This window comes from Carcharodon carcharias, chromosome 1 (genome assembly GCF_017639515.1).
Source record: "Carcharodon carcharias isolate sCarCar2 chromosome 1, sCarCar2.pri, whole genome shotgun sequence".
In the NCBI taxonomy this organism is placed as follows: Eukaryota; Metazoa; Chordata; class Chondrichthyes; order Lamniformes; family Lamnidae; genus Carcharodon; species Carcharodon carcharias.
The window spans coordinates 103,873,807-103,901,742 of record NC_054467.1 but is presented as its reverse complement, the minus strand read 5'-3'; the positions used below and the strand labels follow the sequence as shown (position 1 = coordinate 103,901,742).

Here is a 27,936-nt window from a genome sequence, read left to right as displayed (position 1 = left end):
CAACATCATCGCACAGCCTCGCAATATTTCGTTCAGTGGGTGCACGCTGGAGTTGGCTGTGTGCCTGCTGGCAATTGAAAGGCCTATTAAAGCTATTAAGAAGCTAGTTAAATTCAAATTTATGCTGCCCGTCCAACCTAATGGTTGTAAAGCAGGCATAAAGGCTAAGTGGCCTTTACATTTTTTAGGGAACCACGGGCAGGTTAAGGTTTCTAAAGCAAATAAACATCAAATAAACATTTTATTTTAAAATTAAAAACATGTCCCAGCTCATGTGACAGAGTCACATGAGGGGACATGTTTTATGACAATTTTATTTCCTTTCTTCATTTTTTTAAACAGCGCTTCATCTCCCTGAGGCAGCTCCATGCCTCAGGGAGATTGAAGTGCTCTTTCATGCGCACGCGCGAAGACTGCGCTAGGCCTGCTTGCCCTCCTCCCCCCGCCCGCACAGGCAGCATTGAGCGCTGCCACTCGCGTTCCACACTGGGCGGGCCTTAATTGGTCCGCCAGTGTGAAATTGCGGTGTGGAGCTGATCGCGGGTGGCGGGTGGCTTCCCGGCCGCCCCTGCCGAGCACTCCCACTGAGGGTAAAATCCTGTCCATAGACCCATAGACATTTACAGCACAGGAGGAGGCCATGTGGTCCATCGTGTCCGCACCAGTCAACAAAGATCTGACTACACTGATCCTATTTTCCAGCACTTGGCCCTGGAGGCTGTGGCAACGCAAGTGAAAACCTAAATACTGCTTAAATGTTACAAGATTTTCTGACTCAACTACCCTTTCAGGCAGTGAGTTCCAGACTCCCACCACTCTCTAGGTGAAAAAAATTCTCAACTCCCCTCTTAGCCTTCTACCTCTTACCTTAAATCTATGCCCCCTGGCTCTTAACCCCTCTACTAAAGGAAAAAGTACCTTCCTATCCAGAATATCTATGCCCCTCATGATCTTATACACCTTTATTAGGTTCCCTCTCAACCTTCACTGCTCCAAGGAGAATAATCCCAGCCTATCTAATCTTACCTCACAGCTCAGACCCTCCAGCCCAGGCAGCATCCTGGTAAATCTCCTCTGCACCCTCTCCAGTGTAATCACAACCTTCCTATAATGTGGTGACCAGAACTGTATGCAGTACTCTAGTTGTGGCATAGCCAGCGTTTTGTACAGTTCCAGCATAACCTCCCTGCTCTTGTATTCTATGCCTCGGTTAATAAAGGCAAGTATCCCATATGCTTTCTTAACCACCTTATCTACCTGCCTTGCTACCTTCAGGGATCTGTAGATATGCACACCAAGGCCCCTCTGATCTTCAGTACTTTCCAGGGTTCTATCATTCATAGTGTAATCCCTTGCCTTGTGAGCCCTCCTCAAGTGCATTACCTGACACTTTTCTGGGTTGAATTCCATTTGCCGCTGCTCTGCCTACCTGACCAGTCCATTGATAGCCTCCTCACTATTTACTACCCTACCAATTCTCGTGTTATCCACAAACTTCTTGATCATACCCTCTACGTTGAAATCCAAATCATTTATGTACACCACAACAGCAAGGCCCCAGCACCAAGCCCTGCAGAACCTCACTGGAAACAGACTTCCAGTCACAGAAACATCCCTTTGCCATGACTCTCTGTTTCCTCCCTCTCATCCAATTTTGGGTCCAACGTGTATTTGCCCCTTTTGTGTTTTTTACTTCTACCATATGGCCTCTTTCGATGATCCTTCCAAGATATCATCACTCCTCACTGCTATAATTGATTTCTTGATCAATATTGTGACATCCTTCCTCTTCCATCCACCTCTCTATCTCATCTGAATACCCTATAACCAGGAATGTTTAGCTGCCAATCCTGCCCTTCTTTTAGCCAAGTCTCAGTCATAGCAATGTTATCTTATTCCCACGTGCCTGTCTGTGCCCTCAGCTCATCTGCCTTATTCCTCAAGCTCCTTTCATTAAAATATATTCCATTTAGCCTTGCCAAACCCGCTTCTTCCTTATCTAGCCTATGGGCAGAATTTTCCTCCATTCGGGGGAAAGTTTAGGAGCGGGAGTGTGGAGGCGCACCTCTGATCGGCCCCATTTGCGGGGGGGGGGGGGGGGGGGGGGGGGTGCTGCCGTTTTATGTGGGAGGGCCAATTAAGGCCAGCCCAGTGTGACATCCATAAGGAAGCGCTATGTGCTCCCTGTGCGGGCAGGGGGTGGGGATTCCCTGTGCCTAGAGCGCGCTCTTTCGCGCATGCACACAAAAGAACGCACTCATCTCCCTGAGGCTAAGTGCTAAGGTTTGACGGGCAGGTCCATTAACTACTTTAACTACTTTGTCAATGGCCTCAATTGGCCATTGACAGGTCAGCGGGTGCACAGCTGATTCTGCTGAGCCCTGCTGACCGGAAAATTGAAATGAGGCGGGGTGATGGGAGTTCCGCCCGGTGTCATCCTGCTTCATTTTACGCATTGGCAAGCGGGCCCTGTTCGCTGACCAGGAAAACCTGGCCTATGTTTCCTCTGCCTTCTAGACCTTATTGCAATTTTAACTTCTAATTCCATCTCAGCTTCTCTTCCCTCTGAACTACTTTTCAGGATCCCATCCCCCTGCCAATTTAGTTTAAATCCGCCCCAACAGCATTGGCAGACCTCCTCACGAGGATGTTGGTCCAGTTCCTGTTCAGGTGTAACCTGTCCAACTTGTGCAGATCCCATCTCCCCCAGAAATGGCCTCAATGCCCCAGGAATCTAAAGCCCTCCCTCCTGCACCATCTCTCCAGCCATGCATTCATCTGCTCTTTCTCCTGTTCCTATACTCACTACTGCGTGGCGCCGGGAGCAACCCAGAGATTATTGCCTTTTGAAATGCTGCTTTTCAATTTCCTACCTAATTCTCTAAAGTCTGCTTGCAGGACCTCATTTCTCTTTCTTCCTATGTCATCGGTCCCAACATGGACCATGACCTTTGGCTGTTCACCCTCTCCCTTCAGAATGTCCTGCAGTTGTTTCGTGACATCCTTGATCCTGGCACCTGGGGAGCAACATACCATCCTGGAGTCACATCTACGGCCGCAGAAGTGACTGTCTACCCCCCCTCACTAATGAATCCCCTACCACTATTGCCCTTCCACACCTCTTCCTCCCCTGCCTGAGCAGCTGGACCACCCACAGTGCCATGGCCTTGGCTCTGGTTGGCCTCCACAGAGGAACCCTCACTCTCACCGTTTTCCAAGGCTGAAAAACGGTTTGCAAGCAAGATGCACTCGGGGGGGATTCCCTCACTACCTGCCTGGTCCCCTTCTTCTGTCTGGCATACCTATTCCCTCTCTGCTTGCATTTCCTTAAGCTATGGGGTGACCATGTCCTGAAATGTGCTATCCATGAATCTCTCAGCTTCGTGAGTGCACCGTAGTGCTCCCAGCTGCCACTCAAGCTCCAAAACCCAGAGCTTGAGTTGCTCCTGTTAGAGACACCTCCACACACATGGTCATCCAGACTGCCAGTAGTGTCTAGGATTTCCCACATAGTGCAGGATATGCAAATCACTGGATTCAGCTCCCCAGACATATCTTAACTATACAGAATATGGACCCTTGCCTTTATTTTACCCATATTTCTACTTGAGTCTCGCTGTTTTAACCTCTCTGTCCCAAAGTCTCACTCTTTTAACCTCTCTCTCCCAAGGTCTTGCTGTTTTAACCTCTGTCCCAAAGTGTCTCTGTTTTAATCTCCCTCTTCCGAAGTTTTGTTGTTTTAATCTCTCAGTCCATAAGTTTCTATGTTTTAACCTCTCTCTCTCTCGAAGTCTCGCTATTTTAACCTCGCTCTCCTGAAGTTTCCCAATCTATCTCAGCCAACTCACCTCGCATACTTAAGTATTTGCTCCGTTTGGCTTTATGATGCTACTTTTGGACTTAACTAAATCACTTTCAAACTCAATATAAAATTCTATCATACTGTGGTCACTCTTCCCTATAGGGCCCCTTTACTGCAAGGTTATCAATTAACCATTTCTTACTGCATAATGCTAGATTTGAAATAGCTTGTTTCCTAGTTAGTTCCTCAACATCTGGATCTAGAAAGCTACCTTCTACACATTCCACAAACTCATCTTTCACACAATTACAGCAAATCTGGTTTGCTCAGTGTATATGAAGATGACCATCCCCCATCATTAATGTATTACCCTTCACTACATGCACCTCTAATTTCCTGTTTGTACTCTGCCCTAAACTACGACTGTTAGGGGGTCCATTAGCAACTCCCACCAATGTTTTCTGCCCCTTGCTGCTTCTTAGCTCCACCCAAGCCGGTTCTGCTTTTGATTTTCTGAGATTTATCTTTATCGCATCCTTTATTATCAGGGCTACCCATCCTTCTCTTCTATTTTGCTTATCTCTTCTAAAAATTAGAAGAGGCGTCAGGGAATATTTGATTCTTATTATAAATACAAAGAAAGATGTAACAAATAATGTTTATTTTTGTTCTTTGCCATGTTATTCCTGCAAATTTCTTCTTGCTTTTGAATATTTGCAAATAAATTAAAATTAACACAATTTGCTTTCAGTTTTTTGAGTTATCAACTTTTTGGGATTTTGACATTTTCTCATCTGTTAGTTTTACCAAGCTCTGAAAGTTGGTATGCTTAGAATGTAACATCTTTGTTGTGTTTTAAAGACTAGTTATACACAAGATCATTGTAGGAATGTTCAATTATATAAATAAAATGAAGTTGCTTCTCATAAAAAAACTTACATTATAGTACTTACAAGGCAGTATATTTTTATATCTGTTCTTCCTCCGATTGTCTTTTGTTTGCCCAATCAAACATTCATCCAAAGGTTTCAGATCTTGCAGATTCTATTAAAACGTATACATATATACATTATAAATCTAGAAGAACAAAACATTGCCATATACTAAGGTAAAGGTAAAATACTACAGATGCTGGAAATCTGAAACAAAACCAAAATGTGCTCGAAAAACTCAACTTCTGAAAAAGAAGTCATATGGACTTGAAACGTTAACTCTGTCTTTCTCTCCACAGATGCTGTCAGATCTGCTGAGTTTTTCCAGTGTTTTTTTTTCACATTTCCATGTACCATAACCTTGAGTAACAAATGGTGAAAAAAAATCAAAAGCAAAATACTACAAATACTGGAAATTGGAAATAAAAATAGAAAGGTTAAAAATATTCAGCAGGTCTGATGACATTTGTGGAAAAGTAAATCGAGTAACCCTTTCAAATTGATGCCCTTCATCAGAACTTAGAGATGTAACAGGTTTCAAGCAACTGTAGATGCAACAAAAGAAAAAAAATGTGGAACTAGAGGAGGTGTAAATCTGAATAGCCAAATCATTACCAACAACAAAAAAAGCATTTAAATAAGTATGTTGTGTAATGGTTACATTACTGGACTAGTAATGCAGAGGATTAAGATTAATGCAGAATACACAAATTCAAAACTCACCACAACAAATTGAAAATTTGAATTCACATTTTTTGTTTAAAAGCTGGAAGCAAAAAAAAACTGTCACTAACAAAAGTAACTGCAATGTCAGTTAGGGAAGGAAAACTGTCGTCTTTACTCAGTCTGGTCTATATGTGACTTCAGTTCCACTACAATGTGGTTCTTAACTATCCTCTGAAGTGGTCTAGCAAGCCACCCAGATGTATAAAAACTGTTCCAATAGATGGCTCACTACCACCGTATCCTGGACAACAAATGCCAGCCTTGCCAGCAATGCTCACATCGTAAGAATGAACTTTAAATATAATTATGCTTTTCCCTTAACAAAGCAGATTGACAATCACAATAAAGAAGAATTTTGTGGCACAGCTGAAAGAGTTATTTGGCACTATGATCATTAAAATATAATTTAACTGAAATAGTGTGAAACCAAATGAAAATACATATTGCAGAACAAAAACTATTTCCATCACAAACTTGCACTAAAGAAGAAAAAACAAATATACCAGTATTCTCCCCAGACTTCCACAGTTCAAGAGGGGATATGCAGTCAGCATGAGTCCCCCTCCTCTGAGAAGGACTGGCTGCTTTCAAGGTGAAATTTAAGAAACATAGACAACTAAGCAGAGTTGGTTGAAGTGAGGTTTTCCACCCACGGTGGTTGACAGGGCCCTCAACCGTATCTGGCCCATCTCCCGCGCATCCGTCCTCATATCTTCCTCTCCCTCCCAGAACCATGATAGGGTCCCCCTTGTCCTCACTTATCACCCCATCAGCCTCCGCATTCAAAGGATCATTCTCCGCCATTTCCACCAACTCCAGCATGATGCCACCACCAAACACATCTTCCCTTCACCCCTCTGGCGGCATTCCGCAGGGATAGTTCCCTCTGGGGCACCCTGGTCCACTCCTCCAACACCCCCTACACCTCAATCCCCTCCCACGGCACCTTCCCATGCAACCGCAGAAGGTGCAACACCTGCACCTTCACTTCCCCTCTCCTCACTGTCCAAGGACCCAAACACTCCTTTCAAGTGAAGCAGCATTTCACTTGCACTTCCCTCAATTTAATCTACTGCATTTGTTGCTCCCAATGCGGTTTCCTCTACATTGGAGAGACCAAACGCAGACTGGGTGACCGCTTTGTAAAACACCTTCGGTCTGTCCGCAAGCATGACTCAGACCTCCCTGTCACTTGCCATTTCAACACTCCACTCTGCTCTCTTGCCCACATGTCCATCCTTGGCTTGTTGCCTTGTTCCAGTGAAGCTCAATGCAAACTAGAGGAACAGCAACTCATCTTCCGACTAGGCACTTTACAGCCTTCCGGGCTGAATATTGAGTTCAATAATTTTAGATCATGAACTCTATCCTCCATCCCCACCCCCTTTCCGACTTTCCCCCTCCTTTTTGTTTTTTCCAATAATTTATATAGATCTTTCTTTTCCCACCTATTTCCATTATTTTTAAATGTATTTCCATCCATTGTTTTATCTCTACCTTTTAGCCTTTTTCGATTCCTTCACCCCACCCCACCCCCACTAGGGCTATCTGTACCTTGCTTGTCCTGCTTTCTACCCTTAATTAGCACATTCCTTAGATAATATCACCACCTTCAACACCTCTTTGTCCTTTTGTCTGTGACACCTTTTGGTTATCTCCACCTATCACTGGCCCTTTATCCAGCTCTACTTGATCCCGCCCCCACCGCCCTTTTAAACCAGCTTATATTTCCCCTCTTTTCTATTTTTACTTAGTTCTGTTGAAGGGTCATTCAGACTTGAAACGTTAACTGTGCTCCTCTCTGCAGATGCTGCCAGACCTGCTGAGTTTTTCCAAGTATTTTTGTTTTTGGTTTGGGTGAAGTGACAGTCAGCCGGACACAACCCTTTTCATCATGAGAACACAACCTAATACACGAGTGAGGCTGACTGAATACTAATTCACTTGTACAAACAAAGTTAAATCATCTGAATTAATCATGTTTTTTCTGTGGAGTGCATACAGGTTGTGGGGGGGGGGTGGGGGGGTGGTGGTGTGGGCGCACTCATTGGCTAACTATTTAACCACATGTAAAGAGAGATAGAGACACTTATTGCCACTGGTGGTGGACTGTAGTGTTAGGAGCTATACACTTGTAATGTTTCACTTTGTGAATAAATCTAAAAACAAATCTAGTCTCCTCTTTCACCAACTGACTCTCAGAAGTTTAACATGGAGTACTACTCTCACATGTGTGGATGTGTCATGCTGTGGGTCAGTAGGTGCTTGTGCACCTGGAATGGCATTCCAAGTTTTGCGGGAAACCATAGTACCAAATAGATGCAGGCTACCAAATGCATACTGCATCTGCTTATTAATATCATATTTGGAGGAGGGTCTATTTTGTATTCAGTGAAGTATATAGAGCAGTTCCACTGTAAATTACACCATTATAATTCTAATACAATGCAGCGGACAACTATATTTTCTGCATTTGCTAATAGTTGAACACGCTCAATTTTAGCACTTACCTCAAACTCCTGCGATGGAATATGCTGTTCTAGCAGTCCATGCAATGTTTTAAGGATTGCATCCAGTTTGGAGCCTGTGTACTGGCTTTCTGGAGGCACCTTTACAACAGAAAGTGTGGTAAGCTTCTCTTTAGCCATTGGCCATTCATCTACAACAGTTAAAAAAAGATCAATTGTAAGTAATCCAATAAGTGAATAAAACAAAATACAAATAATCATTTGGTAGCACAGAATTTGAGTATTGCTGAAAAAAGACATTTTGTCAAAGCTTTTCATCTTGCACTCATCAGGACAATCACAAGAGTACCAATGTCAGGGGAAGCAGCAGCTTTATACTGTATGAGAAGAGAGTGCAATTCAGCAATAAAACAAAATACATCATTAATTAATAATGCAGATATGCAAGACCAATGTTAAACTGGAACTCAGATCAAAACTACATTCCCACCAGTTTTCAGTACAGTTCTTAAGTGCTTGGCAAAATAACTGAGCTTATAACAATTTAAAGTTTGTTGTATATAATCAAACACAATTACACACACTGACATGCATACACTAAATTACATAGTTATTTGCCAGCTATGGGTTTAAAATCCCTCCCCAGCCTCTTCTGTGCTGCTTGTCTTATTTGAGGTAGGTCGAAGCTCTGCCCCTTACAAGGCCTCATGTGAGGGCACAACCAGACAAAATCCACATGCTTGATCTAATTTACAGTGCATTCCCGCCAGAGTAATGGAGGAATGCACTGCCAGGGCACCAGGACATTGACCCTTTCTGGTCTAATTTGAGGTATTATTGGTTAAAATAATGTATAATAGTACCTTAGTAAATATTTGTAGAATGATTGGATTAAACACAGACTGCACAGCAAAATAGGAGTCTGACTTGAATGTAGGTAAAACTCATTTTTAGAACTGTTTAATAGGATATTTATCTTCAGCTTTCATGTGAAGCTTGTGTTAAAAGTCCTACCCAAAATTTATTCACTGCTAATACATATAATGGTGTCTTGTTTCACTGTTATCTTTACTAGCACTTAAATAGACGGTAGCAGAGCAGAAATTAACCTCACAAACATAATGATATGATCACTAATGGCACAATGCCAGCAAACAGAAGCTTCCAGATTGATGATGATTCAGCACCTCTTAGGATGTTGACTTAAACAAAAGTCTTTTGGTACTTGGAGGGGAAAAAATTCACTCCCAATCCTACCACTTTGATTTATCAAATATTATGCGTCCTCTTGTTACCATGCGGTTAGAGACATTTAAAACAAAATCCAAATACCTCATTTTAACCAATAGAACTACGCCACAAAATTTCCCCTTTATTTAAAGGAATCAAACTTTATCATTTATAAAAGACTTAAAGAAAACAAGCACTATTAACAAAACAATATGATTTATAACTAAATATGCTATGCACTCAGTTTTTCTTCCTATGTCCTCCTAGAATTCTCCCATGAGACGCATCAATCTTAAAGTTTTTTACTTCTGTAGAGACCGCCCATATTTATACCACAGCTCTCTGGAGAATTTTCCTCAGCTCCAGCTATTCTCAGAGGTAAAACTTTAAGTTAACCTCTCTTGACTGTGGAGGCCGCAGGCCCTTGTTCTGGTTACTTTGCCAATATTTCCAAGCTAATCTACTGGTTACTTTCTTTTTGCAATAAGACACTGTGAGGCCTACAGTAGATTCTCTCACTAGCTTGAAACTAGGCAATCTTCCAGCTTCTGTTCCTCACAAAATTCAATCTGAGATTAAGTCTCACCCAGTTCCCACATGGTCAGCGGTGAAGTTAGTCTCTGCTTACAGTGCAAATCTGTCCAACTGTCATTTACTTTGTCATTTACTCAGAGAATTGCAACCACACAAGTTCTAAACTGCAACAGAAAACCTCTTCCAGCAAAATCAAGATAAATTCATACCAAAGGCTTTGTATCTGAGTGTGTGTAGCATTCATAACACAGTAAATGAATTGATAATGCACATTGAAGTAAATAAAATGATCTGATAGCTATTACGGAGACATGGCTGCAAGAATTGGGTCCTGAATATTGAGGGGTATATGACATTCAAGAAGAATAGGAAGCAAGGTAAAGATGGGAGAGTAGCACTGTTAATCAAGGATTGCATTGGTGCAATATTTAGAGATGACTTTGGTTCAGGAGATCAGCATTAGAAGTGGTTTGAGCAGAGATGAGGAATAGGAGGGGAAAGAAGTGACTAGTAGGAGGGGTCTACAGGCCCCCTAGCAGTTATTACAATGTAGGACAATGTATACACAAAGAAATATTGGATGTTTGTTATAAAGGGAAGGCAATAATCATGGGTGACTTTAATCTACATATAAACTGGAAGAAACAGTGGCAGCAGTAGCCTGGATGAGGAGTTCATAGAATGCTTTTGAGATAGTTTCTTAGGGCAGCACTTCCTGGAACCAACCAGAGAGCAGATTATATTAGACTTGGTATTGTGTAATATGACAGACTTAATGACCTCAGGGTAAAGGCAACCCTTGGTAGCAGTGACCACAATATGATTGAATTTTACATCCGGTTTAAAAGGGAGAAAAGTGGATCTAAGACTACTGGTTGCCCTTAGGTAAGTTTAAACTATGTGGGCATGAATGCTGAGCTAGCTGAAGTTAACTGCAATACTAGGCTAGGGGATAGATTGATAGAGAAGCAATGGCAGACATTTAAGGGGACATTTCAGATAACTCAAAAATAAGTATGCTCCTACTATAAGGAAAAATTCTAAAGGGAGGGGACCCACCATTCGCTGTTAACTAAAGAAGTTGGGGAAAGCATCAAACTTAAGAGTAGGTAAAGTGAGTGTCAGTCCTCTAAAGAGTGAGAACGGGGAGATAATAGTAGATAATAAGGAAATTGCAGATGAAATGAACAAATATTTTGCTTCTGTCTTCACTATAGGGGATACCAAAAACATTCCAGTAATAGCTGTAAATCAGGTGGCGGAGGGGAGAGAGGAACTTGGTGAAATTACAATTGCTAGGGGAGTAGTACTGAGCAAACCAATGGAGCTGCAGGCTGATAAGTCTCTGGGTCCAGATGCACTTCATCCTAGGATTTTAAAAGAGGTGGCTAATGAGACGGTAAATGTGTTGGTGTTAATTTTCCAAAATTCCATTGATTCTAGAAAGGTTCTATCAGACTGGAAAGTAGCAAGTATAACGCCTCTATTCAAGAAGGGAGGGAGGCAGAAAACAGGAAACTATAGACCAGTTAGCATGACGTCTGTTGTGGGGAAAGTGTTAGAATCGATCATTAAAGAGGTCATGACTGGGTACTTAGAGAAACTCAAGGTAATCGGGAAGAGGCAGCATAGTTTTGTGGAAGGGAAATCATGTTTATAACTAATTTATTAGAGTTTCTTGAAGAACTAACGTGCTGTGGATAAAAGGGAGCCTCTAGATGTACTGCACTTGGATTTCAAGAAGGCATTTGATAAGGTGCCACATCAAAGATTCTTGAGGAAAATAAAAGTTCATGGTATAGGGGTAACATATTAGCCTGGATAGAAAATTGACTGGCTGGCCAAAAATGGAGAGTGCATAAATGGCAGGGTGTGACAAGTGGAGACCCACAGGGGTCTGTGCTGGGACTCAACTTTTTACAATTTATATCAATGGCATAGATGAAGGGAGCAAAGGATGGTAACCCCACAAACAGATCAGCCATGATCTTATTGAATGGCAGAGCAGGCTCCAGGAGCTGAATCGCCTACTCCTGCTCCTATTTCGTATGTTCTTCCTAAGCTCTACCCATCTCCATGGTGATGAAGCCTGCTCTGGGCTATCTTCAAACAGACCTTTAGGCTAATTATAATTTCTCCAGCTAAGTAAGCCTACCTGCTGTTTTATAGCTCTATCTCTTCCATTCCGACTCTATTAACAACCATGGGTAATCTGAACTGCAATTTCTTTAGGTGTTCTGGCAATCGCTAAAGCCCAGCATTTTAATTACCTTACCTTCACAACAATACTCTTTCAAGAACGAAACAATACCCTTAAAATATTAACATGAACTAGATATTCACAACATTATATCTAGTGAGCAGTTAAGGAGAAAAAAAACTTTGAAAACTCACATCATCTCTCAATAACATCAATTTATAATCCTAATTCAATCGCTGAAAATTCAGTGTATTTGCAAAATGAATAACTCTATTTTACCTATGGGTGAAGGATCCCGCTGCAAAGTATCAACTGGAAGTTCATCACTTCCCCAGGTAACCTCGCCCTGCTCTGTGTTCTCCATGTGACACAGTCTGGGTACCCTATCGGAATTGAACAGTCATACTGCAGTCAGTTAACATGGTGCTGTCAGCACAATTCTGTATTTAGCATGTGATAAAATAATTAGATAATCACCGTGTAGGAATAGGAGTTGATTTAAAATTGCCAACACAAATTTGTGGGTTTGAGCCATTACATGAAGTACTGTCAACCTACCAGCAGGGTCAGAAATCACGATGTAAAACAGGTCAGGTAATTTTCATTCAAATAATCAGCATTCATAACCAATCCCTGCTCCAGTAAAACTGGCATACAATGATTACATGATTACAATTGATATGGATGTCAAATATTCTTACAGAAATTCAAATCTGAATGTTATGTTATTTGTACTGAGGTCATCATTCAGACAAGAGCCCTACTTAAAAATAAAAATACTAAGCATACACAAAGTTTTCAAATAAGTGCTAAGTTTACCGTAAATTACAGTGTATAAGTCAACATTTAAAGCTTCAAAATATCCCTTAAAAAATGGGAGTCGACTTATATGCCAAGTATAAAAGGCAATCCTCCAGTATTAGTACAGGAGGACCCATTTCTGTTTATGGGTTGTCATTCACGGTCTGCTCTGTCTTAATCTCCCATGCATCTTCTTGGCAGCACAGCCTGTATCACCCTTGTGCCAACTTATAAGATGAGTTTAAATCTAAACATGCATCTCTGAACTGAAAAGTTAAGGCCAACTCCTAATATGAGTACAGTAATTCCTCAATTAATGTCCTAGTTGTGTTCTTTAAAATTGTGACTTTAAATGAAACAACATTAACCAAGTCAGATTTTCCCTTAAGAATTAATGCTCCTTTACATCTCTGATCCTGCCTCATCTCCCCCACATATTTTCTCTATTCTTGAGCGATTTAGTCATATTTCAGGTTTTAAAATTAATTTGCAAAAGAGTGAAATTTTTCCTATTAACTCTATTGCAAAGAGTTACCCTTCTTTCTTCCCTCCCCTCCAAGGTCTCAGTGAAGTTTTAAATATTTATGAATTTTCATTTCTTGATCCCTTGGAGATCTTTATCAAGCTCAACTCTGATCCATTGTTGGAACGTACAAAGCAGGGCTTAGCACATTGGTCTAGCTTACCTCTTTCTTTAGTTGGTTGTATAAATTCTGTAAAGATGATTATTTTTCCAAAATTTTGTTACTTATTTCAGCGCATTCTATTGTTTATCCCCAAGTGTTTTTTGTTACAATAGATGAATTAATTTCTTCCTTTACTTGGAATATGAAAACATCCAGAATTCATAAAGATTTTTTACAAAGACTGAAGCATTTAGGTGGTTTGGCACTGCCAAATTTTCAGTTTTATTATTAGTCTGCTAATATCTGTAATATTTATTTTGGCTTCATTCGGACTTGGCTAATTTAGCGTGGGTGCAATTGGAGGCAGCCTCTTGCTCTGTTGTGCTCCTCCATTCCTTTGTCAACCAGTCATTTTTCTTCAAACCCTATTGTTAGACAGTCACTTAAGATTTGGACCCAGTTCAGAACACACTTTGGGCTGCAATCTCTCTCTTTATGTAGCCCCACTGAGGTAAATCATTTATTTCTGCCTTCGTTAGGAGATTCTGCCTTTCAAATCTGGCATGCAAGAGGCATCAAAACACTTGCTAACTTATACATTGATAACATTTTGGCTTCTTTTGGCTCTCTCACTCGGAAATATGATCTGCCCCACACACACTTCTTTTGCTACTTACAAATCAGAGATTTTGCGTGCAAAACAAAACTGCTCAGTTTCCTTTATTGCCCCCTAAATCACCAATAGATATTATGTTAGAACTAAATGCTTTTGTCAGGGGGTTCATTTCCAAATTGTATTCTCTAATTTTTTCACTACACTGCCCTTCACTTTCTACCTTTAAATCTTTGGGAGCAAGAGCTTGACTCAGACTTATCAGAAGATAACTGCAAATCTATTCTCTCTTTTACATTCCTCATCTGCATGGGCAAGACATGGGTTGCTACAATTTAAAATCTTACATCGTATCCATCTATCCAAAGTGAAATTATCTAAAATTTATTCAAATTTTGATCAAACCTGTGATAAATGCCACACTGCCCCAGCCTCTCTAATTCATATGTACTGGTTGTGTCCTAAGTTGGCTTTGTTTTGGACAAAATGTTTACATTACTGTCATATTTTCAGAAGCAACATTGAGCCCTCGACTATTACAGCTCTCTTTGGAGTGGAACCAAATGGCATTCCTCTTACAAAAATTCAGACTGATGCCCTCGCCTTTTCAACATTATTGGCTAGACACAATTTTCTATTAAATTGGAATCAGTCTGCCCCGTCTTCTTTTACTAATTGGATACGTGATCTTATGCAGAACCTTAAACTTAAGAAAGTAAAGTACACCATGACAGGCCCCACTGATGGATTTTAAGTAGCTTGATAACCTTTCTTAGATTATTTTGAGGTACTCCAGCTCTCTACTTTCATATAACTGATCCTAATTAGGTTGTTGGTATTAGATCATGTGAAGCTATATCTGACCTATGATTGTTATTGGTTCTCTTATAATTTATTTATTTTTGGGGGGGCTGGGAAGGATTTTTTTTTCATTTTTTTACTTTTTCTTCTTCCTCGTCCTACTTCTCCTTTCCTTTCCCTTTCTCTTCCAAATGTAAGTGTATTAAATTATTGCTGTACTTTGTATTGTTATCCATTATGATTGTTGTTAAAACTTAATAAATAGAAATTATCAGAGGAATTAATGTATGTGGGAAGTGGACAACAAGTGGGGCAGGAGTGAGGAAGCGAGAGGGTTGGAAGCAGGGCGGGAGTGAGGTGGAGAGCAGGGTGGGAGCGAGGCAGAGAGCAGGGTGGAAGCAGGGCTGATCTGGGAATCTCTCAAGCTAATTCCTGAAGTTGTGGGCAAACCTCCCGACAGCACTGTTTCATTGCACTGCCAACAGCAATGACAATGCACAACTCAGATTCCAATGTAGTGTATAAGAAAACCTCATTTTTCAGCTAATAAATGTATGTTTAGAGCTCTACAGTAAGTCCTTGCTTTAAGTCACCCTGCTAAACACTTTCATTTTAAAGGTGTTTATTTTTTAGGGCCTGGTTTTTCCAATTTGCATCTCCATTTTCATTTTCACATCGTAAGGCCCAGTCTCTCTAATTCTAATTCACAATATTAGTTGTCATTTGCTTAATAAATCTGCAAATGTCTACTTTTAATGCTGTGAATGAAATTATTTTGAGGGGCAACTTGTAAGTAAGAACACTCGTAATATAACACCAAATATGTCAAATGATTTTGAAATCGTTCCTAAAATGTAATTGCATTTTGAAAAGGTTACAAGGCCTCAAATATCAGCATTGACCACAAGTTCAGAATTCAAGTGTAAAATAGGTATTTTTTAAAATTAAAAATAGCAAGTACCTGCACTGAATTTGTATATAGCCTTTAACCATGTCTCACCTAACAACTATTCACAATTTTTTTCCTTGTTTGTCATGAAGTGAACAAAGCATAATAATATATTATTTTACAATAATGGTAAGTATCCGAACAGATTATTTGCAGTATTATAGTTTGACTATTTTGAACAGATGAATATGGGCAGGATCCTCGTTATCCAGCAGACTAACACTTTATATTCTTCACATCTGTTGGGGTAGATTACCTTTGTGATGTTGTATCTTCAACAGAGAGCTCTTTAATTGCTTTCACTATATTAGTTGAGAAATGATAACCATTCTTTCTGGATGGCTGTATAATTAATAAAAAAGTTTATATTATTGACCAGTAGTGACAAATGATGAAAAAAAAACTTTAAAAGGCAGTATTCTATAAAGAAAGATGCCTTGCATTTTCAATCTCAAGGGAATATGCTGGCAAAGTATTGTAAATTAATCTTTGAAAGTGCAGCAGATTTAATTAACCGATTCATGCAGATGAAAATTAACTATTGGTGCCCAATTTTAAAGGGGGTTCCAATGACATCATCTGGCATGTGTGTATATTTAAAGAGGAAATTTGCTTTCTTCCTGTGGGTGCCTTGCTCTTGCATGCTCAAAAGAGCAGATTCGGATTGGGACGCGGGGGAAGGCAAAGGGATAAGAGTAAGTGACGAGCTTCAACTTGGCTGTTCCCTCCAGCTTCTGCCACGTGGAGTTAAATTCAGTGCCATTATTTTTGAATTAATTTCATTAAATTTGACTGACAAATCTTTCAAATTATAACTTACATTAACTGTGATAATTATCTGAATAGGTTTGGCCCACACAAGATTGCATTATTGCAATGTGACTACACAGCTCAAAGAGTAGAATGGTATGAACCTCATTTAGCCTGCGGTCAAAGAAAACAAAGGAAGGAGGAAGATGTCTCCACTCTAAGCTTCATGAACATGCTTGCAATGCAAAAGGGCACGAACAAACGAGACTCTATTTAAATGTAATTGAGGTAATTCTATTGAGGCAGCTGTGGGGGGCGGGGGGAGGGGGGGGTGGGTGGAGATTTGGACCAGACTGTGCTTGTTTAACAACAATCAGCACCATGGCACACATGCTGCTATACTGACAGAGAGAGCTGTCCAAGCACTCATGTGGCTGGCTTTTCATTCTCAGGTCCTGATCCTGCAGTCAGGAGAAAATTCTGGTGACTGGACCCAGAAGTCAATTTTGGAGGATGTAGCCAACTAAGCGGCCAGCTCAGAGAGCCCCATCCAATTTAGGATGGCAGGCAGGCTTCCCAACACTGGACGACCAATAGGAGGCTGTCCAGCACTGAAAAACTGACAGCTCCGCCGTCAGAGCAGGCATTGCTGAACTATGTAGGGAGGCATCACAAATGCGATAAAATAAGAGGGCAGAAGAGTCGGGGCCATCGGACACAAAGAGGAAAGCCTCCTGCAGTAATGGGCACTGCTGTGCTTGCGGCCGAAGTGTGGAATCGTGCCACTTATGCTGAATGGAGCTTTTGGCTCCAATGTCTATCCAACCTGCTACTGGGAGGCCACCACCATTTCACAGATGACCACCTGATTCTATGTGCCGCCCCCCTACCTACCTCCATCAGGTACCTAAAAATTCAGTCCCTTGCATTTATAGTGTGCTTTCTTCAAGCTATCCCAAAGCAGTTTACAGACAATGAATTATTTTGAAATGTAGTCACTTGCGTTACGTGGACAAGTTACTTAAGTTTTATACAGAAACATGTCATAAACATCAACAAAATAAATGATGAAATAATCTGTTTTGGTGGTTTAATTTGAGGGGATAAACATCGATCAGGACACCAGGAGAATTGAAAGCCCATCTTTGAATAGTGCCATGGGATCTTTTATATCTGGCAGAAAACCCAGACCTGGCCTCTTATCCAAAAAAAAACCACCTTTGATAATGTTAGCACTCTGCTAGCACTAAAGTGCTAGCCTAGATAAAGTCATGCATTAGGGCTTGAAGCTACAAATTTATAACTCAGGAACAAGAATGTTCCCATTAAGTCAAACTGACACAGCAAATATGAACAGCTCTGATAGCCCATTACGAATTCTGGCCATTTGTAGGTTGAGCACTCATCATGCTGTTTCCTACATGTTAGTCTGTACAGGAAATGTCAATAATGAAGTCACAAAGCATGACTTTTAAAATGATTTGCAAAATGGATCAATTAGCCTCCTCTTTATAAAAAAAAACTACTATTCTAAATCCAACTCCCATTTCATCTCCTACGTCCTAAATATGATTACCCAACCAATTCCTTGTTCATCTCACCAAAATCTCCCCATTAAATCCCATTGCCTAGTTCCTACCATATTCAAGGCACTTGCACTGCTTTCATCAGTCACCAACATTCCTGACGAATGTGACCAATGAGTGTTATACTCGTTTCATCTCAGTGACCTCCAATAGGCATTGACTTTATTGACCATTCCATTCTCATCCACTGCGGTGCACCTCCTAGTTGTTCCAATGATGCTAGAAAATTCCCAATGTTTTCCGTCCTTTGCATCATAAACAGTGGCGGGGGGGGCGGGTATTTTCTGGTTCTGCCTGCAGCGGGCGTAATGGTGGGCAGGAGGGGAAAATATCATGCCAGGCAAGAAGCCAATTTTCCATCGACATATAAACAGGCTATGATCGTCCGCTCCTGCCCTCAATGGTGGTGTGCTTTTCCTGCCATGCCATGTCGGGAATGCTATTCGAATATATTAGAATATCATGAATGCTCATTATCAAGGTAACTCGCTGGAATCATGCCCCGCGCTGGGTCAAAAGGACATGCTGGCATTTAATTAGACCACTGTAATTCACACCGCACGTGCACCTGGCGACCTGCACTTCACTCGTAACTTTGAGGTTTATTCACCTACCTTACATCGCGCAGCAATTGTGGCACCTTAGACTCCTTGCCGGCTTCACAGGCAAGACCACTTAGCTTTCAAGAGGGGGTTACAGAGGCAGGGCTTGACTGGGGGGAGGGTGAAGGCTGGAAAGGTTGCACTCAGACACATGACTGGGGGCGGTGGGGAAGCATCCTCCGGGCCAGAATTGAGACAGAGTCTCTTATAGAAGTGAGTCGAGACCAGAGTGGGAGATGTGTGGAGTAAAGTAGCGCTTTAGCTTACATTGCTGAGCTTCCAAAGGCAGTCCTTGTCCCAGTCCAGGGGGGAGGGCAGCATGTCAGTCCACTGTCACTCATGCCCAGCATAGTGTGCACAGGGCATGGCCATCACCTCACACATGACGGCCCAGGGGTTTCTGGCATTGTAGTCGGCCGCAGATGGCACAGTCAACAGTCAGGGGAGGCTTCTGCAGCTTGTAGATGGGGAGCAGGTAGTGTAGGGACACATACTTGTTGATCTCATGGGAAGGTCCCTATATGTGACAGTGCAGTAGGTCTCAAGATGGGGAGAGGTAAGATCTACCTGCGACATTGGTAGATCCACCTCAAATGACTCGGGGGGGTAACATGTGGATATCAATCACAAATACAATGGGATCAAGGATTACAGGGGGAGGACTGAGAGTAACAGGAGGGAGAGAAACCTGAACGTTATGCTCCTTCAGATCGATGAGGGGGATTTCCACGATCATGCACAGAGAGTTGAAGTTGGTCTGGAAATAAAACGTGAGGGCCACGATCTTGGCACCTCAAGCAATGGCGCAGCAGCAAGTGAAACTAAGAAAAATGCTGCTGAAGAAGGCTGTTAGGGCTTCTGGGAGCAGTGGGTCACAGCACTGGGGGGCCAACTAAAGGCACACCCATCTGGAATCTGTCTGACCACATGAGGAGGAACATACAGCTGAGACAGGTTAGGAGCATCTCAGTAACCATAGAGGCAATCCGGGGCCTTCACTGTAAAAGCGTAGTGATGTGAGATTAATTCTGATGCATTCCAATCACGACCTCTCTGCAATAGCTCATTGTACCAATCGTGGTAATTCCCCAGTGTGATAATGACTCCAAAAGCAAGTGGGCACCTGGACAAACAGGAGAAACCTCTTAGAAACCCAGCCTCAGAGCCTTGCAGCTGCTAGGTTCAGAGATGGGAACTCTCAGGCCCCCCCAAAAAGAATGTCATCCCCTCGTAGAGCATGTGACCTCATGTGTATTCCAAAGGATGTAGCCATAGAGTCCACTATATGAGTAATTTATCATCTCAAATAAATGCAGGACATCCAGGATTGTATTGGCTAGTAGGTGCCTGGACTGTGACCAAGCCCTTGACGCAGTCGCTCACGAGTCAGCGTCAGAAAGAGAACCTTTGAAGGCTGATATTCAGTCATGTCTTTCTTTCAATGTATCTGCAGATAGGAAACACCCAGGAAGGTGGAGGGTGCATTTAATATTGCCTGCATCATCTCATGCAGGCAGGGGGAGAGGAGATGAGTGCCACGAAAGTGCCAGGCTTGCCAAAGGGAGGAGCTTCACCTAAATGAACAAGGGGCAGCAGGGTCCCCTCTAGATCCAGAGGATGAGGCTTTCAGAAACGCTGCATGTAGGTGCCTCTTAAAATCAAAGGTTTACAGAAGATGCTTGTCTTTTCTGCAGGTGAGTGTCTAAGCCTCCGCACGTCCAGGGATCTGGTGGCTCAAATCTACCACATTCTCCATGAGTTGGCTCCAGGGACTGTGAGGACACCCATTACCAATGGTTCTGAAAGTCATCTTGAAACTCTTAACTTCTATGCAAGTGGCTCTTTCCAGGGCTCCATTAGGGACTTCTGCAGGATCTCTTAAGCTTCCACCCACAAATGCATATAAGAGATGATGGACGTCCTCTTTGCCAAGGCCCACAAGCACATGCACTTTGCTAGACATCAAGCTAGCCAGGCAGCCAGAGCACTGGGCTTTGCTGCTATTTCCAATTCTCACAGGTGCAGGGTGCCATCAACTATACTCGTGGCTATAAGTGCTCCCTAGCAATCGGTAATGTAATGCATCAACAGGAAAGGCTTCCAATTGCTCAATGTGCAGCTGGTCTGTGACCACCAGAAATACATCATGCAAGTTTGTGCGAGGTACCCAGGAAGCTGCCATGACTCCTACATCCTGAGTAGATTGCACATCCTGGGCATCTAGGGACCACACAACATCCAAGGTTAGCTCCTCAGTGACAAAGGCAAACAAAGTGGCTGATGCCGCCCGTCCGATGGCCACAAACTCCAGCTGAGGGAATGTACAATGATGCTCATTCCACTGCATGAACATTGGTGGAGCAGACATTGGCACCTTTAAGATGCAATTCCGCTGCCTCAACTGATCTGGTGGAGCATTTCAGTACGCTCTCCAGAGGGTCTCACAGATCATTGTGGTTTGCTGTGCCCTGTATAACTTGGTGATGCAAAGTGGGGAGGACTTGCCGGATGCCGAGGTGGAGGAGCTACAATTCTTCTCTGATGAGGAGAACATCGAGAGGGATGAAGTAGATGAGGTTGAGAAAGCTGAGGCTGCAGGGGAAGAAACCAAAGCACTGGCCAGGCGAGGTAAGCGTGCATGTGAGGCGCTCGTAGCCACCAGATTACAGATTCCAGGGTGATGATGATGAGTAGCAATACTTATCCTGTCGGACGTGTGCCCTCCATGATGGGCCCACATCACCACCAGCATGGCTAGCCTTCTCAACCACCCTCTCCTTCTGAGATTGAGTACTTACACATTCCGCTCACCATGTACTCATCATTTGAAGGAAGATGAAGCCTCAAGTACATGTGTCCTTGCTGAGATGAGGTACCAACTGCAGATGACACAAGGTGCTGCCTCTTCAAGTGTCTCTCCAGCATCCCAGTAAGGCAGCCTACAAGAGGCAGAAGTTGCACCGCAGTCCTCAGTGGACTCATGGCAGTATACCTTCAGTCTGACAAAGCACCTTAAGGAGATCCATCTCCGGCAATGGAAAAACACCTTATGTGTCATTTTGATGGTGATGTTGTTCAGCGTGACTTGGGCCAAGGCAGGCAAGGACTTTCAACAGGTGTTAACGCACATTCAAAGCACTCAGTCCTCAGCACTACCTTAATCCCCATTATATTGAGACCCTTTACTCTCAATGGGCCTCAGTTAGCCTGACCTTTCAATGGACACCTCACAATGACCGTCTTCACACATTTGCCTGACAGGCAGGAAAAAGCCTCCTTTTCGACACCATTAGTTTTCCCATAATAGTCAGCCCTGGCTACCCCAAAAACGCAGACGCACCTCAAGGTTCCGCTTCGTTGATAATAAAGAACACATATCAGCTGCATTATATCCTCACTCCTAGCCCTTTTCTGCCCTGAGCATTGTCTCATCAAGCTAACATATGAGCATAGAGACCATGCTCTATGGTTCTACTGACCGCAAAAAAATCTCCATGTGGATGTAGCATTGCTGAGCTCGGCAAGTGTTTAGGGGCTAAATGGGAAGAATGAGCTAACGCTGCATCCCTTCTCTTCGACAATTGCCTTGTAGATGCTATGCAGACAATTTCAAGGTGGAAAACGGTTAAAGCTATAGAGCTTTGAGCTCTAGGACAAACTTGTGCCAATGGCAGTCAGAGCACCGGCACACTGTGGTGGGAAGGTGCGCACACTTATTGGTCAGCTTAACAGATGTCCACTTGGAGAGTCAACAATGTGCAAGGCTGGCAGGGGCGCAAACAATCTTTGAGTATGGGCTTATAGGTTGCAGACCCTCACAGATGTCAGAAAGTACATGGAGTTCAAGGAAAGATTACCCTTCTCCATATGCAGCTACATCTCTCCTTCTACACAACACCTTCACCTTTCCACAATGCAGATGAGCTGAGGGGCTACGTGAGATCAGCTTACACAGCCAAGAATGAACATCACTTGAGCCGGCAATGCATGTCGATAAGACACCTGGCACTAGCACTTTTGACATTGAGGGTGAGGCATCACTGATGTCAGTAAAGAACTGAGAAGGGGCACACACTTTGATGAGGTGGCTGCACACAACATGGACCAAAGGCAATGATGCGACATCTGAAATAAGTGGGGGAGGGAATGCGGTGTGACATCTAATTGAGTACAACACAACTCAGCATACAGAGGAGACATCCACAAGAGGAGATGGGGAATGGGTGTGGTTTTAATAACATTGGCACAAACTAGATACATTTGGTGAACACCCATGCTACCACTGTGTTCCTAGTATTTCTTGATCTTCCTAACTCTACAACTATGTCTTGGCGCATCCCAGACAATCGCAGTGGTGGTGGAGGCAGCCTGCTGATTGCTGCGCCCTGCTGTGTAATGACTTTGGCAGGTGTCCTCTGGAGGGCCAAGGCTTGTAGGGCCCCAGTCTGCTTTGGGTCTCCTGCTGTGGTGCACCCTCCTTGGTTGTGGAGCTGGAGGTGATGGGGATCACAGGAAGAGGGGATTGGGATCAGATGGACACTCCAGGAGTCACCTGGGTGGATGGCCCCAAGCTGACCAGTTGCTAGTCCACCTCCCAATGGGTGCCTGAGGGCCCCTGGCTGACTCCTTGAGGAGAAAGTGCAGCTGCGGAGAGATCGAGGTGCCCTGGGCCCCTCGTGGAGCCACTGATGGATGCCACCAGCGCCTACAGTGATCGACTACAGCTCCTGGTACAGTGAAGGACTTAAGCCCTGGAACGAGGTCTCCATGGCAGCTGCCATTGTACCAGTGTTGACCTGTGTGCTGGCATGCTGGCGCTATTACCTTATACTGAAAGCGGATGGAATCTTCCATCATATGTTGCAGCCTGTGGAATACAGCTGAGAACCCTGCCTGATATCCCTGTAACTGTCGCTGCAGTTCCAACATCTATGTTAGGATCGAGTCCACAGGCCCGTCATCTGACTGGAGCTCAGAAAAGTCCTGGCCCCCAGCAGTCTTCCGAGTTCCAGGACCTTGGATGTCCCTGCCTCTGCCTGCCGTGGACCAGATTCTGTGTTGTGCTCACCAAATTGTGACACTGAGCCTGCTGTAGATTGAGGTCCCACCGAGGCGCGTGCACTGCACTGGTGGAAGGTGTGGGTGAACGTAATGGGTCTTCAATGGTGGTGTTCTCAGGATCCTCATCTGAGGTGTCGAGGGGGCTGGCTCCTGGTGTCCCTGGGGGGCTTGGCAGTGGTGCCTAAAAAAGAGTAGAGATAATTAGTGCATGGCAGCTGACTTGAAAACGTGACAATGCACTCATAGTACCGTTGTTTTAAGGATCAGCTGGTGCATGGTTCTCACTTGCATCTGCGCCACTGACCTCACTGTTGCCACAGGTGTGGTGCTGGTCCTCTTGGGCCAGCTCAACAGCATGCTCCTCAAAGAGTGAATTCCTTGAGCTCAGACATGCCCCAACAGTCTGGGACCTCTTCCTTTTTTTGTGGGCGAGCTTGTCCTGCATAAAGACAGATGGAGAACGTGTTAGCAGGATGCATGCCAAGGCAGATGATAAAGGTGCCTGCCTTGTGTGGGTGTGAGGGTCTTGTGAGAGTGAGCTGAAAGTGATGAGATGGCGGAACAGATCAGATCATTAATCTTCTTCCTGAACTGCATGGTTGATCTCCTCTGTGCAGAGTCGGCGCTCACTGCTGTGGTCACCTCCTCCCAAGCCGCAGTTGTGAGGTTTGTGGACCTCCTTCTACCATCACGGGGTAGAGACCCTCCTGGTGATCCTTGATGGCATCTAGAAGATTACCCAGTGAGCTGCTGCTGCAGACGTCTATGGTTTGGGAGCCATCGCTCACCTGTGGTTTAAATATGGCACCCTGAGTGACAATCTACCGAGGTCATGGTGGGGCAGGCAAATCAGAAGCCACCTCCCCACGATACAACGTGTTTCTTGTTGATATATATTTAACAACGTGAGAAGCAGACAGATAACCAGGTGCAAAAACCCGCCATTACGACTGGTGGGGAAAACGTCACTTTTCCCACCCGCCACTGCACCTAGTCCACGGAGCGGAAAATCCCGCCCAGTGTTATTATCTTTTCTTCATTTGTCTGCTTCCCTGAGACATTGGTCCTGATATTGTGGGAGAGGTGAGGAATAGATCATATAAATAAACTGCTATAGACTCCCACCCCATAGCTGGACAAGATCTGGTCAGAGAGTGCGAGCACAAACAATTGGCAGGAAGCTGTAGCTGGGGACCTGTGGGGAGCAGAATCCCATCTGCCCATACCTTTAGATGCAAACTCTGTCCCAAATTGCAGGTCAGGATCAGGATCAGGATCATGTGCACAGCCAGGGCTGATACATCACATCTTCAAGGGTGGTTCAGCTGTGTCCAAATGTTTTAGATTCCATTTTTGCTCTTCTGGGTTGCAAGAATTTCTGGGTCATTATCTGCTGACACAGGTGCAGTTTTCATCCGCATGTGGATGATTTCAAAGAAATTTCAAAGAAATAGACAAGTTGTAAAAAAATGTTTTGGATTGGGGGAGAGCGGATTTTAGTAAAATAAGGCAGGATCTGGCCAAGGTAGACTGGGAACAGCTACTTGTGGGGAAATCTACAGAAGAGCAGTGGGGTGTTCAAAAAGGAAATGGGGAGGGTGCAGGCTCAACATGTTCCCTCTGGGGTGATAGGAACCATGGATGACCAGAGATATTCAGGATACGATGAGAAGGAAAATAGAGGCTTTTAGCAGGTACATGGGGAGCAAATCAGTGGAGGCATTAGTGGAGTACAGAGAGTGCAGGGTGGAGCTTAAGAAAGCAATTAGGAGAGCAAAGAGAGGATATGAGAAAGCTCTAGTTGGTAAAAGTAGGGAAAATCCCAAGATATTCCATAACCGTATCAAAGGGAAGAGGATAACTAGGGAAAGAGTAGGGCCCATTAGGGAGCAAGGGGGCAATCTATGGGTGGAGCCAGAGGATATCGGTAGAGTGTTGAACGAATTCTTCACATCCGTCTTCACCCAAGAGAATGAGGATAAATGTATGGAACTCGGGGAGATGGACAGCGAGTTCTTGAGCAAATTGATATTGGTGGCAGAATTTTTCCATCGGCGAGCTGGGGGCGGGGTCCGCTCGCCGACACGAAAACGACACAAAATGACGTCATGGGGAACCTCTGACATCATCCAATTGAGGCCATTGACAGGGTAGTTAAACCAATTAAAGGTCCTGCCCGTCCAACCTTAAGGCTGGTGGGCAGGCCAGGAGCCCCAGTGGGCTTCTAAAAAAACATGAAACCTCATTCACTGGCGGGATGAGGTTTCATATCTGTTTTTAAAAAGTTTAATAAAGTTTTTGTGATATTTATTAACATGTCCCATCTCATTGTCCCCACCCGTGGCCCACCCCACCAACTCCAGCACAGGAAGTGCATATCGCTTCCCGTCAGACAGCCTGCCCACTTAAATTGGCAGCAGGGCTCGTTTCGGCAGCAGCGATCACCTGCCCGCCCGCTGCCAAGCCAGAGGGGCCTGTCAGCCAATCAAGGGCAAAATTCTGCCCAGGGAGTGACAAGGTATTGGAGACCTATTAGAAACAAGGTTGGCAGGCTTAAAAGTGGACAAATCTCCAGGTCCAGATGATTTGTGTCCCAGACTGCTGAGTGAGGCAAGGGAGGAGATCGCAGGGGCTCTGACCCAAATTTTTAATTCCTCTCTGGCCAGGGGGGCGGTGCCAGAGGACTGGAGAACAGCTAATGTGATTCTGCTATTTAAGAAGGGTTGTAGAGATAAGTCAGGGAACTACAGATCAGTGGATCTCACATTAGTGGTAAGGAAACTATTGGAGAAAATTCTGAAGGAAAGAATCTATCTCCACTTGGAGAGGCAAGATTTGATCAGGGATCGTCAGCATGGCTTTGTCAGAGGGAGGTCATGCCTAACAAATTTCATTGAATTTTTTGAGGAGGAGACCAGGTGTGTAGATGAGGGTAGTGCAGTTGATGTAGTTTATATGGATTTCAGCAAAGCCTTTGACAAGGTCCCACATGGGAAACTTATAAAGAAGGCAAATGCACATGGGATATAGGGTAATTTGATAAGGTGGATTCAAAACTGGCTTAGTTGTAAGAGAGAGGGTGATGACAGAAGGCTGCTACAGTGACCGGAAGCCCATGTCCAGTGGTGTACCACATGGATCTGTGCTGGGTCCCCTATTATTCATCATTTATATAAACGACATAGATGACTATGTGGGGGGTAGGATTAGTAAGTTTGTGGATGGCACAAAGATTGGCTGGGTGGTTAACAGTGAGGTTGAGTACCTTGGGCTACAGGAAGATATTGACGGGATGGTCAAATGGGCAGATAACTGGCAGGTGGAATTTAATCCTGAAAAGTGGGAGGTGATACACTTTGGATGAGGTAATTTGACAAGGAAGTATTCAATGAACAGCATGACACTAGGAAGTTCTGAGGAACAAAGGGACCTTGGAGTGTGTCCATAGATCTCTGAAGGCGGAGGGGTATGTTAGTGGGGTGGTGAAAAAAAAACTTTTGGAACACTTGCCTTTATCAATTGAGGTATAGATTACAAAAGTAGGGAGGTCACGATGGAGTTGTATAGAACCTTGGTGAAGCCACAGCTGGAGTACTGTGTGCAGTTCTGGTCGCCACATTATAGGAAGGATGTGATTGTACTGGAGGGGGTGCAGAGGAGATTCACCAGGATGTTGCCTGGGATGAAACATTTAAGTTATGAATAGAGGTTGGATAGACTTGGGTTGTTTTCGTTGGAGCAGAGCAGACTGAGAGGTGGCCTGATCGAGGTGTACAAGATTAAAAGGGGCACGGACAGGGTAGATAGGGAGCAGCTGTTCCTCTTACTTGAAGGGTCAGTCACGAGGGGATACAAGTTCAAGGCGAGGGGCAGGAGGTTTAGGGGGGATGTGAGGAAAAACTTTTTTACCCCAGAGGGTGGTGACGGTCTGGAATGCGTTGCCTGGGAGGGTGGTGGAGGCGGGTTGCCTCACATCCTTTAAAAAGTGCCTGGATGAGCATTTGACATGTCATAACATTCAAGGCTATGGGCCAAGTGCTGGTAGATGGGATTAGGTAGGTAGGTCAGATGTTTCTCACGTGTCGGTGCAGACGCGATGGGCCGAAGGGTCTCTTCTACACTGTGTGATTCTGTGATAACCATCCCAACTGTGATTCCCAATACTACAAACAATTTCATGTTGTTGGACTGTCTACAGCTAGTTGTGAATGACCTAGAATTTATGGCTAAGCATTGGGAAAGCTGAAACTACCTT

At 43.8% G+C, this 27,936-nt stretch overlaps 1 protein-coding gene across 5 annotated transcripts in view; it reads right to left on the bottom strand.

The window, feature by feature from the left end:
• Positions 1-27,936, bottom strand: part of ptpn13 (protein tyrosine phosphatase non-receptor type 13) — a 270,908-nt gene that overhangs the window by 17,605 nt on the left and 225,367 nt on the right. For 4 of the 5 annotated variants that reach the window (XM_041195983.1, XM_041195993.1, XM_041196006.1 and 1 more), the window contains 4 exons: positions 15,939-16,024; positions 12,172-12,275; positions 7,971-8,119; positions 4,756-4,846 (listed from right to left, as the gene is read on the bottom strand). In XM_041195983.1, coding sequence (XP_041051917.1) covers positions 4,756-4,846; positions 7,971-8,119; positions 12,172-12,275; positions 15,939-16,024 — 430 coding nt within the window. Of the gene's footprint in view, positions 1-4,741; positions 4,847-7,970; positions 8,120-12,171; positions 12,276-15,938; positions 16,025-27,936 lie in introns of all 5 variants that reach the window. The other variant, XM_041196016.1, reaches the window with a different exon arrangement.